This window comes from Bufo bufo, chromosome 4 (genome assembly GCF_905171765.1).
Source record: "Bufo bufo chromosome 4, aBufBuf1.1, whole genome shotgun sequence".
Taxonomy (NCBI): Eukaryota; Metazoa; Chordata; class Amphibia; order Anura; family Bufonidae; genus Bufo; species Bufo bufo.
The window spans coordinates 21081587-21094059 of record NC_053392.1 but is presented as its reverse complement, the minus strand read 5'-3'; the positions used below and the strand labels follow the sequence as shown (position 1 = coordinate 21094059).

Here is a 12473-nt window from a genome sequence, read left to right as displayed (position 1 = left end):
GTCATGTTCTTGGTCCTGTGTGACATGGGCTCCTCTTCTCTCATGTGTAACTTGGGCTTCTCTTCCATGTACCTGCCTTCCTTTATATTGTTCTTCTCACCGACAGGTCTCTGGAAAGCTTGGGTGTTCGTCCCAGCCGGATCCCAGTGAGGAGGGGTGCTCTCCTGCACTCTCAGAGCCTCCGTCATGTTACGAATGAGCGGGATTCTCCTATTCTCAGAATCTGGAAATATACCTCTGAGCAGGCGTTGAAGCACTGCACCCTCACAGGTGAGAGACTAGCCGCTATTTTAGCGAGTGGTGTAATGTGACCTCTGTGCAGTCAGATGCTTTTCTCGAGTAATAGCTTTCTTAAATGTTCTGGGTTCCAGGACACTGCAGGTTGTGTGCTGTGAAACGCGCTGGTTGCAGGATAATGCACATGTTCTTATTATGCTGTGGGTGGCGCCGCTTCCTTATATTCAGATTTCCCTTTGTTACTTTTTGCAGATTTGGCTGCGGTAACATCCAGTCTGACTGTGTGCTCGGTGCCGCTTCTCAAGTCTAAGACGGATGAACCCTTATATGCGTGTGACCAAACGAAGGAGCAGGTAACAGTCCAATGTCCTCCTGTTTAAGTAGCGGACGGCAGTTCTGCTGCTTTGACTTCACGTATATAGCCTTCCAGCTGGTCTTGGCTCATGTGTAACCTAATCTATTTGTGCTTTTCTGCAGAGTTTCCCGTCTGTCTCCCCGGAGAGCGCTCACCTTTCCCCCTTTCGGAATGTCCTGTCCTTCTGTGCGGAGGGCTGAGGAACCCCTCTTCTGCCAATGAGCAGATGTACGTCATGGTGCTATGTTCTGTGAGAATGGACCAAGAACCCGTGTTTTTATGCCCAACCCTGGTTTTATTTCGTGTGTTCTGTTATCACCACTGACTGTGCTGTCCGGTCCCGTACTCTTTATTTGCACTTGTGTGGTTATGGTGCTGGTGGTCCGGCCCCCCTTTTCACACCCTGGTTTGTACTCAGTGACATTTTCTAGGTTTGGGAGCTCCTGTTCTGTGGTCGTCCTCAGATTTTTTAAATTGTTCTTATGAACTTTGATATCCAGAAGTTTCTATGTGATTTTAATTGCTATAAAAAGACAATCTGTTGTCTCCGCTTCTGCTGGTGAACTCTAATAAAGATCTGTATTTATCTGGTACGTGATGTCTTGGACAACTCTGGGGAATCCAGGATGATAATGGAGGTAGTTATAGGTCTCTCAGCAGCCATTCTTGAAGGTGAAAAAGTATGCACCCCCCATCATATGTCCTTCCTGCGCAGCTGCTTCCACACATTCAGTTGCCTATGAGGTGGGAAATGATAAAAAGGAGATGAGGTTGGATGTTGGGTAACCGCCATGTTCTTCTGCCGACCTAGTTGTAGGTTCTTCTATTTCTGCATGGAGCATTATCTGCTGAAATAAGAGTATTGCCCAAACTGTGATCATCGAGGCAGATGTTCACGTACCTGCTGGGTAGCAGGAGAAATTAATGGCTTCCATCCAAAAGATTGTCAGTCTTTGTCCTTGACCTTCTGGTGTTCACTTGAAAGGGACTGAGCTGAGATACCAGGCATGACCGTAGAATAGAAGGGGCGCTATTCTGTGCTACTGTGTACCCGCCACAATAACAGCTCTACCAGGTGACCAGAGTCTTGTGAAAAATATCCCGCAGTATCTTCAGGGCCCCTGTCCATGCCACTGCAGTCCTGCCCTGATCTCCACGGGAAGACTGGGTTTTGGTGCCATGATATGGAATATAATATGCAACCGCAGGATCCAGCTACTTGGAGTTTATACATTGTGGAATGGCAGGAGGACCATCTGCAGGTTTCAACCATTAAGTGGAATTCGTGACAAATCCAAGTGGACCTCGTTGATTTTTGTCTGAAATCTCACCACTTATCCTTGTCGTGGGAACGTACACTAGAGATGACCACACACTTTAATGTCTCCTGACTAAGGCTAGGTCTACACGCCATGTGTCGGCGACATTTTTATTTTTTTTTATAGTCTATGGTGTGGCAATACGACATACTGTCACAGAAAAATCCATCTTGAATCCAGTCGCAGCATGTCACAGTGCGACACCATAGACTATTATGACAAATGTCGTCGTGTAGAGCTAACCTAAGGGCACTTTCACACTTGCGTTAAACTTTTCTGGCATTGAGTTCCATTCTAGGGGCTCAATACCGGAAAAAAAAAAAAACAGTTTTATTGTAATGCATTCTGAATGGAGAGCAATCCGTTCAGGATGTCTTCCGTTCAGTTACTGTACATTTTTTTTGGGACGGAGAAAATACAGCAGCATGTTGCGGTATTTTCTCCGTCCAAAATTCCGGAACACTTGGCAGATCCGGCATTATTTTCCATTGAAATGCATTAATCCGGCCCCAAGTGTTTCGGAAAAAATGGATCCGGTTTTGCGGTCTGCACAGACCTTTTAAAAATGTGAAAAAGATAAATACCAGATCCGTTTATCCGGATGACAACCGGAGAGACGGAGCCGGTATTACAATGCACTTGTGAGACGGATTCGCATCCGTCTACAAATGGTATCAGTTTGCATACCGATTGCCGGATCCGGTGACTGAACTGCCTGACGGAATCCAACAACGCAAGTGTGAACGTACCCTAATGTGTGGGGAAAGAATGCTCAGGCTAGTCCTGGTGATGGGACAACGGATGTTCAGAAGACATCACCCAATCTCACATTATGTGATTTTGTCACAAAGGGGGACCTTCTACATATCCATGAGCTGCCTCATCCAAGCATCATGAAGAGGCGAGGACATCCGATATTCCTGGTGGACCTAGGACTGCCCCTGACCACTTAGGACAAGTCCTGGTCAAAACATTGTCTCCGAGCTGCATGTCCACCAATAGTTGTTGTATACTCTGCACACAGGACAGAAACCAGGTCCTATAGACCACATGGGTCAGAAACCCTCCTCATCTCACCACACAGAATACCGTACCGTCTAGTACCCGTAAATTTAAGGTGTCTTCTGAGATTTTTATACTGATAAGCTATCCTCTGAACCCCTCAGCTATTTACCCTGGGTTCACACCTGAGCGTTTCTGAGACGCGCGGTTTACGCACATTTTTTATGCGCGTTTCTTGCAATAGTAAACGCGCGTTCGACGCATTGACAGGAGTGTCCTTTAACCACAAACGCGTGACAAAACGCCCCAAAGAAGCTCAAGTACTTGTTTGAGCGTCGGGCGTTTTACAGCGCGATCGTACGCGCTGTAAAACGCCCAGGTGTAAACCATTCCCATAGGGAAGCATTGGTTTCTCCTTGTTGTGCGTTTTACAGCGCGTAGGAACACGCTGTAAAACGCTCAGGTGTGAACTGAGGGTTAGAGAAGGCACCAGCGCTCCTGTGAACGCTGCAACCTTATCACAGTGCTGTACATTGTATAGTGGCTATGCTTGGAATCGTGCTCAGACCCATTCACTTCAATGGAGATGAGCAAAGTCACTACACAATAGACGGCGCTGTGAGAAGACCACGGTGCGCTGGTCCCTTCTCAAACAACGGATTGGCGGGGGTCCTGGATCAGCCCCCCACCAATCAGATACTGATGACTATCCTGAGTATCAAAATCTCAAAAAAAAAAAACTTTAATGAAGTATCTATCCACTATGGTTGGGGTAAATTTTTAATCTTGGGGTTACTCTTAGGCCTCATGCACACGACCGTTGTGTGCATCCGCGGCCGTTGTTCCGGTTTTTTTCGCGGACCCATTGACTTTCAATGGGTCCGTGGAAAAATCTGAAAATGCACCGTTTTGCATCCGTGTTTCCTGTCCGTCAAAAAAATACGACCTGTCCTATTTTTTTGACGGACAACAGTTCAAGGACCCATTCAAGTCAATGGGTCCGTGAAAAAACACAGATGCACACAAGATTGCCATCCGCGTCCGTCATCCTTGTCCGTAGGCTATTTTCACACAGACGGCGCCGCTGATCCGTCTGCATAAAAGCTTTTTAGATCTGATTTTTCATTTCGTGAAAACTCAGATCCGACAGTATATTCTAACACAGGCGTTCCCATGGTGATGGGGACGCTTCAGGTTAGAATATACTAAAAGAACTGTGTACATGACTGGCAGGTGCTGCCAGGCAGCAGACCCCCCCCCTGTATCTAACACATTGGTGCCAGGCAGCAGACCCCCCAATTTAAAAATGACCGACCCCCCCCCATCATTGGTGGCAGCGGAGAGTTCTGATCGGAGTCCCAGTTTAATCGCTGGGGCTCCGATCGGTTACCATGGCAGCCAAGACGCTGCTGCAGTCCTGGCTGCCATGGTTACTTAGCAATTTTAGAAGCATTATACTTACCTGCGATGTATGTGACCGGCCGGGCGCTTCTCCTACTGGTAAGTGACAGGTCTGTGCAGCGCATTGCTTATAGCACAGACCTTTCACTTACCAGTAGGAGGAGCGGCCGGCCACAGACATCGCAGGTAAGTATAATGCTTCTAAAATTGCTAAGTAACCATGGCAGCCAGGATGTTGCCATGGTTCCGATCGGAACTCTCCGCTGCCACCAATGATGGGGGGGTCGGTCGCACTGGCCACCAATGAGTTAAATGCAGGGGGCAGTAATGTACACAGTTCTTTTAGTATATTCTAACCTGAAGCGTCCCCATCACCATGGGAACGCCTGTGTTAGAATATACTGTCGGATCTGAGTTTCACGATCTAACTCAAATCCTATGGTATATTCTAACAGAGGCATTCCCATGGTGATGGGGACACTTCAAGTTAAAATATACCATCGGATTGGAGAAAACTCTGATCAGATGGTATAATAGGGACTCCTGACTTTACATTGAAAGTCAATAGGGGACGGATCCGTTTGCAATTGCACCATATTGTGTCAACGTCAAACGGATCCGTCCCCATTGACTTGCATTGTAAGTCAGGACGGATCCTTTTTTTTCATGTCCGTGGATCCTCCAAAGAAAAAAAAGGCTGTGTGCATGAAGCCTTATGGTGAGTGAAGAAGAGTAAATGTGAAGTTTCTCTGCCCAATACAAAATCTATACAAGAACCCCCCAACCTAGCATGTGCCATTTATATTGCTGGTCTCCAGGCCCTGCGGTACGACATCTACTGCACATCCCCAATATTGTTCTTTCTACATGGATGAGCCACGTGTTCACACCTGGACCCACAGATGTGACCACCCTTGAGAAATTACAGGTCACACCTGACCAGAATACTTCACATTCGGGCAGTGCCTGGGCTCAAGGCATCAACCTCCTTAGGTTTTGTTTATGACAGACCTTAAATTTTCTTGTTTCCGCTTAAAATCCCCCCCTTCCGTCTATGAGGGTGGGGGGGGGGGGGGGGCACGCTTATCTCAGAAGAATGCGACAACATTTATTTCCTGAGCCTGGAATATAAAGATGAAGAGCTAGACGTCCTCAGCCTGCCGTTCCTTGTCCTCCAGCTGGTGGTGCAGAGATTCAGCCCCCCCCCCAACAATCACAGTAGTGGCTGCTCCTTCCTGCGCGCGCTCCCCCCCCCCCCATACAATCACAGTAGTGGCTGATCCTTCCTGCGCGCGCTCCCCCCCCCCCCCCATACAATCACAGTAGTGGCTGATCCTTCCTGCGCGCGCTCCCCCCCCCCCATACAATCACAGTAGTGGCTGATCCTTCCTGCGCGCGCTCCCCCCCCCCCCCAAACAATCACAGTAGTGGCTGCTCCTTCCTGCGGGCGCTTCCCCCCCCCCCCAAACAATCACAGTAGTGGCTGCTCCTTCCTGCGCGCGCTCCCCCCCCCCCTTACAATCACAGTAGTGGCTGATCCTTCCTGCGCGCGCTCCCCCCCCCCCAAACAATCACAGTAGTGGCTGCTCCTTCCTGCGTGCGCTCCCCCCCCCCCCCAAACAATCACAGTAGTGGCTGCTCCTTCCTGCGCGCGCTTCCCCCCCCCCCCCCAAACAATCACAGTAGTGGCTGCTCCTTCCTGCGTGCGCTCCCCCCCCATACAATCACAGTAGTGGCTGCTCCTTCCTGCGTGCGCTCCCCCCCCCCCTAAACAATCACAGTAGTGGCTGCTCCTTCCTGCGCGCGCTCCCCCCCCCCCCAAACAATCACAGTAGTGGCTGCTCCTTCCTGCGTGCGCTCCCCCCCCCCCATACAATCACAGTAGTGGCTGCTCCTTCCTGCGTGCGCTTCCCCCCCCCCCCCCAAACAATCACAGTAGTGGCTGCTCCTTCCTGCGCGCGCTCCCCCCCCCCCCATACAATCACAGTAGTGGCTGATCCTTCCTGCGCGCGCTCCCCCCCCCAATCACAGTAGTGGCTGCTCCTTCCTGCGTGCGCTCCCCCCCCCCCCAATCAATCACAGTAGTGGCTGCTCCTTCCTGCGCGCGCTTCCCCCCCCCCCCCCAAACAATCACAGTAGTGGCTGCTCCTTCCTGCGTGCGCTCCCCCCCCCATACAATCACAGTAGTGGCTGCTCCTTCCTGCGTGCGCTCCCCCCCCCCCCTAAACAATCACAGTAGTGGCTGCTCCTTCCTGCGCGCGCTCCCCCCCCCCCAAACAATCACAGTAGTGGCTGCTCCTTCCTGCGTGCGCTCCCCCCCCCATACAATCACAGTAGTGGCTGCTCCTTCCTGCGTGCGCTCCCCCCCCCCCTAAACAATCACAGTAGTGGCTGCTCCTTCCTGCGCGCGCTCCCCCCCCCCCCCAAACAATCACAGTAGTGGCTGCTCCTTCCTGCGTGCGCTCCCCCCCCCCATACAATCACAGTAGTGGCTGCTCCTTCCTGCGCGCGCTCCCCCCCCCAAACAATCACAGTAGTGGCTGCTCCTTCCTGCGCGCGCTCCCCCCCCCCCCCCCAAACAATCACAGTAGTGGCTGCTCCTTCCTGCGCGCGCTCCCCCCCCCCCCCCCCCCAAACAATCACAGTAGTGGCTGCTCCTTCGTGGATTCGACATCCAAACTTTATTCATCCACATTCATAAGCAAACACCAAAGCTAGAAAATATCTGTACATGATAGAAGAGGGAATGTGAGGCAGGGCCTTCAGGCGCAGGGTCACTGCTGGAACATCCGACCTGAGGAGATAAGAGACCGGGAGGTTAGGAGCCATTAGTGGCCATGTTGCCCCCAAATGAAGACCTGCCCCAGGGATGCCCCCTACAGATTCTGATGTCTATTACACGGTATTTATGTGAACCCCCCATCTATCATGGGAGTAATGTCACAGACAACCCCTCTATTAAGAAGTATGTGCCTCCCCTTAACCGCCTCAGGATTGCGTCGGCCCTGTTATTCCTCCTGGACGCGCCGGCGCGTCCTATTTTTTGTCACAAGTTAGCGGAAAGGGAGACTGAGAAAAAATAAAAATAATTCCGCTAACTTGTGCCAAAAAACAAACAAACAAAAACTAGGAACTCGCCATGCCCCTCACGGAATACCTTGGGGTGTCTTCTTTCCAAAATGGGGTCACTTGTGGGGTAGTTATACTGCCCTGGCATTTTAGGGGCCCTAAAGCGTGAGAAGAAGTCTGGAATCCAAATGCCCTCCTAAAAGGTGCTCTTTGGAATATGGGCCCCTTTGCCCACATAGGCTGCAAAAAAGTGTCACACATCTGGTATCTCCGTACTCAGGAGAAGTTGGGGAATGTGTTTTGGGGTGTCTTTTTACATATACCCATGCTGGGTGAGATAAATTTGTATTAAAAAAAATGGGAAAAGTTGACTTTTAGAGAGATATTTCTCTCACCCAGCATGGGTATATGTAAAATGACACCCCAAAACACATTCCCCACCTTCTCCTGAGTACGGAGATACCAGATGTGTGACACTTTTTTGCAGCCTAGGTGGGCAAAGGGGCCCATATTCCAAAAAGCACCTTTCGGATTTCACAGGTCATTTTTTACACATTTTGATTTCAAACTCCTTACCACACATTTGGGCCCCTAGAATGCCAGGGCAGTATAACTACCCCACAAGAGACCCCATTTTGGAAAGAAGAGACCCCAAGGTATTTCGTGATGGGCATAGTGAGTTCATGGAAGTTTTTATTTTTTGTCACAAGTTAGTGGAATATGAGACTTTGCAAGAAAAAAAAAAAAAAAATCATCATTTTCCGCTAACTTGTGACAAAAAATAAAAAGTTCTATGAACTCACTATGCCCATCAGCGAATACCTTAGGGTGTGTACTTTCCGAAATGGGGTCATTTGTGGGGTGTTTGTACTGTCTGGGCATTGTAGAACCTCAGGAAACATGACAGGTGCTCAGAAAGTCAGAGCTGCTTCAAAATGCGGAAATTCACATTTTTGTACCATAGTTTGTAAACGCTATAACTTTTACCCAAACCATTTTTTTTTTTTATCAAAGACATGTAGAACAATAAATTTAGAGCAAAATTTATATATGGATGTCGTTTTTTTTTGCAAAATTTTACAACTGAAAGTGAAAAATGTCATTTTTTTGCAAAAAAATCGTTAAATTTCGATTAATAACAAAAAAAGTAAAAATGTCAGCAGCAATGAAATACCACCAAATGAAAGCTCTATTAGTGAGAAGAAAAGGAGGTAAAATTCATTTGGGTGGTAAGTTGCATGACCGAGCAATAAACGGTGAAAGTAGTGTAGGTCAGAAGTGTAAAAAGTGGTCTGGTCATTAAGGGTGTTTAAGCTATAGGGGCTGAGGTAGTTAAAGGGAATTTCCAGCTTTGGGACTTTTAACTGTAGGTCCATACTCACCCGCTCCCCACAGTCACAAGCCGCTTGGAGACTTCACCACTGAGGCCAGTCAATGGCTGCAGCAGCGCACATGACGAGCACCAGGAAACCACTGATGGGGAGCTTTTCTACTGGTAACACGCTGCTGCCCACAGATAAAAATGTCCCATAGCTGGAGGAGCCCTAAGGTGAGTAGCTGCACCCCCCCCCCCCCCACATTGTGACGTCAATAAGCCCCTCCTCCACCCCTTATTATAGAAGCAATAAGCCCCTCCTCCACCCCTTATTATAGAAGCAATAAGCCCCTCCTCCACCCCTTATTATAGAAGCAATAAGCCCCTCCTCCACCCCTTATTATAGAAGCAATAAGCCCCTCCTCCACCCCTTATTATAGAAGCAATAAGCCCCTCCCCCACCCCTTATTATAGAAGCAATAAGCCCCTCCCCCACCCCTTATTATAGAAGCAATAAGCCCCTCCCCCACCCCTTATTATAGAAGCAATAAGCCCCTCCCCCACCCCTTATTATAGAAGCAATAAGCCCCTCCTCCACCCCTTATTATAGAAGCAATAAGCCCCTCCCCCACTCACCGTCAGCGCCTCACTCCTGCTTCTTAGGGTTATTGACTGCGACGTAATGATAGAGGACGACCAGGAGGAAGAGCGACACCCCCAGCATGTTAGCGAAGATGGCCAGCTGCACGTCCGTGATCATCCTGCAGGGGGAGACACGTCACCATCCATGTACCACAACTGCAGAGGAGACTCCTACTCCAGTCACATCCAGAGCTGCGGTCATTACCGACAACAAAACCTCATGAGATACCTGTACCCGGCCTCCACATGACTACTAAACCTGTACCCGGCCTCCGGCCTCCACATGACTACTAAACCTGTACCCGGCCTCCACATGACTACTAAACCTGTACCCGGCCTCCACATGACTACTAAACCTGTACCCGGCCTCCGGCCTCCACATGACTACTAAACCTGTACCCGGCCTCCACATGACTACTAAACCTGTACCCGGCCTCCGGCCTCCACATGACTACTAAACCTGTACCCGGCCTCCGGCCTCCACATGACTACTAAACCTGTACCCGGCCTCCACATGACTACTAAACCTGTACCCGGCCTCCGGCCTCCACATGACTACTAAACCTGTACCCGGCCTCCGGCCTCCACATGACTACTAAACCTGTACCCGGCCTCCACATGACTACTAAACCTGTACCCGGCCTCCGGCCTCCACATGACTACTAAACCTGTACCCTCCACACACACGGCTCCCCTCCCCCTGTACCCTCCACACACACGGCTCCGCTCCCCCTGTACCCTCCACACACACGGCTCCGCTCCCCCTGTACCCTCCACACACACGGCTCCGCTCCCCCTGTACCCTCCACACACACGCGGCTCCGCTCCCCCTGTACCCTCCACACACACGGCTCCCCTCCCCCTGTACCCTCCACACACACGGCTCCGCTCCCCCTGTACCCTCCACACACACGCGGCTCCGCTCCCCCTGTACCCTCCACACACACACACGGCTCCGCTCCCCCTGTACCCTCCACACACACGGCTCCGCTCCCCCTGTACCCTCCACACACACGGCTCCGCTCCCCCTGTACCCTCCACACACACGGCTCCGCTCCCCCTGTACCCTCCACACACACGCGGCTCCGCTCCCCCTGTACCCTCCACACACACCGCTCCCCCTGTACCCTCCACACACGCGGCTCCGCTCCCCCTGTACCCTCCACACACACACGGCTCCGCTCCCCCTGTACCCTCCACACACACGGCTCCCCTCCCCCTGTACCCTCCACACACACGGCTCCGCTCCCCCTGTACCCTCCACACACACGGCTCCGCTCCCCCTGTACCCTCCACACACACGGCTCCGCTCCCCCTGTACCCTCCACACACACGGCGCCCCTCCCCCTGTACCCTCCACACACACGGCTCCGCTCCCCCTGTACCCTCCACACACACGGCTCCGCTCCCCCTGTACCCTCCACACACACGGCGCCCCTCCCCCTGTACCCTCCACACACACGGCGCCCCTCCCCCTGTACCCTCCACACACACGGCTCCGCTCCCCCTGTACCCTCCACACACACGGCTCCGCTCCCCCTGTACCCTCCACACACACGGCTCCGCTCCCCCTGTACCCTCCACACACACGGCTCCGCTCCCCCTGTACCCTCCACACACACGCGGCTCCGCTCCCCCTGTACCCTCCACACACACACGGCTCCGCTCCCCCTGTACCCTCCACACACACTGCTCCCCCTGTACCCTCCACACACACACGGCTCCGCTCCCCCTGTACCCTCCACACACACGGCTCCGCTCCCCCTGTACCCTCCACACACACGGCTCCGCTCCCCCTGTACCCTCCACACACACGGCTCCGCTCCCCCTGTACCCTCCACACACACGGCTCCCCCTGTACCCTCCACACACACGGCTCCGCTCCCCCTGTACCCTCCACACACACGGCTCCCCTTCATCTCCTCGTACACACTGTAGCCGCCATCATGCTCTGTCAGGGGCCCCGCTGCAGCAGTGGGGGCCACAGGTACAGACACTATTACACACACAACCCCCGTTACCTGTCAGTGTGGTTGCCACGTCACCGACTCAACATCCGCTTCCGGTTGCCGTCCGGAACTTCCGGTATATGCCCACACCAGCCCCGTCAATCACACTCGGCGCCATCTTACAACGCCACAGCCCAACCCTCACTGTTTATACTGCGCATGCTCCAGGGTGTATGCGACGCGCGCTATCTTATGGACTCCAGTGGTAGAGCACCGTACTGCGGCCATCAGTGCCTTCTGCTGGTCAGCTATAGTACTGCACTGTGTTATACAGTACATTGACTCTAAACATCAGAGCGCCATCTCCTGGTAATTTGTTGTTTTGCACTGTATGATATATTATATATTTTACAGAGTTTACTTTTCGATTCTACTTCGGTTTAATATAGTGCTATTAACAAGGGTGTATAACATCCAGCCCCCGACCATGCAGTCTGCCATTACTACAGGTGTATAATGTCCACCCCCAACCATGCAGTGTATCATTACCACAGTGTATAACATCCAAACTCTAGCCGTGTAGTCTACCATTACCACAGTGTATAACATCCAGCCTCTAGCCATGTAATCTGCCCTTACCACAGTGTATAAGATCCAGCCCCCGACCATGCAGTCTGCCATTACTACAGGTGTATAATGTCCAGCCCCCGACCATGCAGTCTACCATTACTACAGGTGCATAACATCCAGCACTCGACCATGCAGTGTATTATTACCACAGATGTATAACATCCAGCCTCTAGGCATGAAGTCTACCAAAACCACAGTGTATAACATCCAAGCTCTGCCCTTACCAGAGTTAATAACATCCAGCCCCCGACCATGCAGTGTACCATTGCTACAGGTGTATAATGTCCAGCCACAACCATGCAGTCTACCATTACCACAGTGTATAACATCCAGCTCCTTGCCATGCAGTCTGCCATTACCACAGTGTATAACATCCAGCCCCCGACCATGCAGTCTGCCACTACCACAGTGTATAACATCCAGCCCCCGACCATGCAGTCTACCATTACTACAGATGTATAATGTCCAACTCCGACCATGCAGTGTATCATTACCACAGTGTATAACATCCAGCCTCTAGCCATGCAGTCTGCCATTACCACATTGTATAACAT

General features: G+C 51.5%; 2 protein-coding genes across 3 annotated transcripts in view; one reads left to right on the top strand and one right to left on the bottom strand.

Moving 5' to 3' along the window:
* Positions 1–1199, top strand: part of AGBL5 (AGBL carboxypeptidase 5) — a 37472-nt gene extending 36273 nt beyond the window's left edge. Inside the window, exons 16-18 of the mRNA XM_040426971.1 lie at positions 107–270; positions 490–590; positions 715–1199. Coding sequence (XP_040282905.1) covers positions 107–270; positions 490–590; positions 715–792 — 343 coding nt within the window. The 3' untranslated portion in view covers positions 793–1199. The remainder of the gene's footprint in view (positions 1–106; positions 271–489; positions 591–714) is intronic.
* Positions 1200–6962: 5763 nt separating this feature from the next.
* OST4 (oligosaccharyltransferase complex subunit 4, non-catalytic) lies at positions 6963–11391 on the bottom strand. Of its 2 annotated transcripts, XM_040430942.1 has the most exons (3): positions 11361–11391; positions 9335–9458; positions 6963–7108 (listed from the first exon to the last, which is right to left on the bottom strand). In XM_040430942.1, exon 2 carries the CDS (start codon positions 9456–9458, stop codon positions 9345–9347), a length of 114 nt encoding a protein of 37 aa, XP_040286876.1. In that variant the 5' UTR covers positions 11361–11391; the 3' UTR covers positions 6963–7108; positions 9335–9344. The 2 variants fall into 2 exon arrangements, with proteins under 2 accessions (XP_040286876.1, XP_040286877.1); XM_040430943.1 differs by lacking the exon at positions 11361–11391 and having other exon boundaries at positions 9335–9479.
* Positions 11392–12473: the final 1082 nt, after the last annotated feature.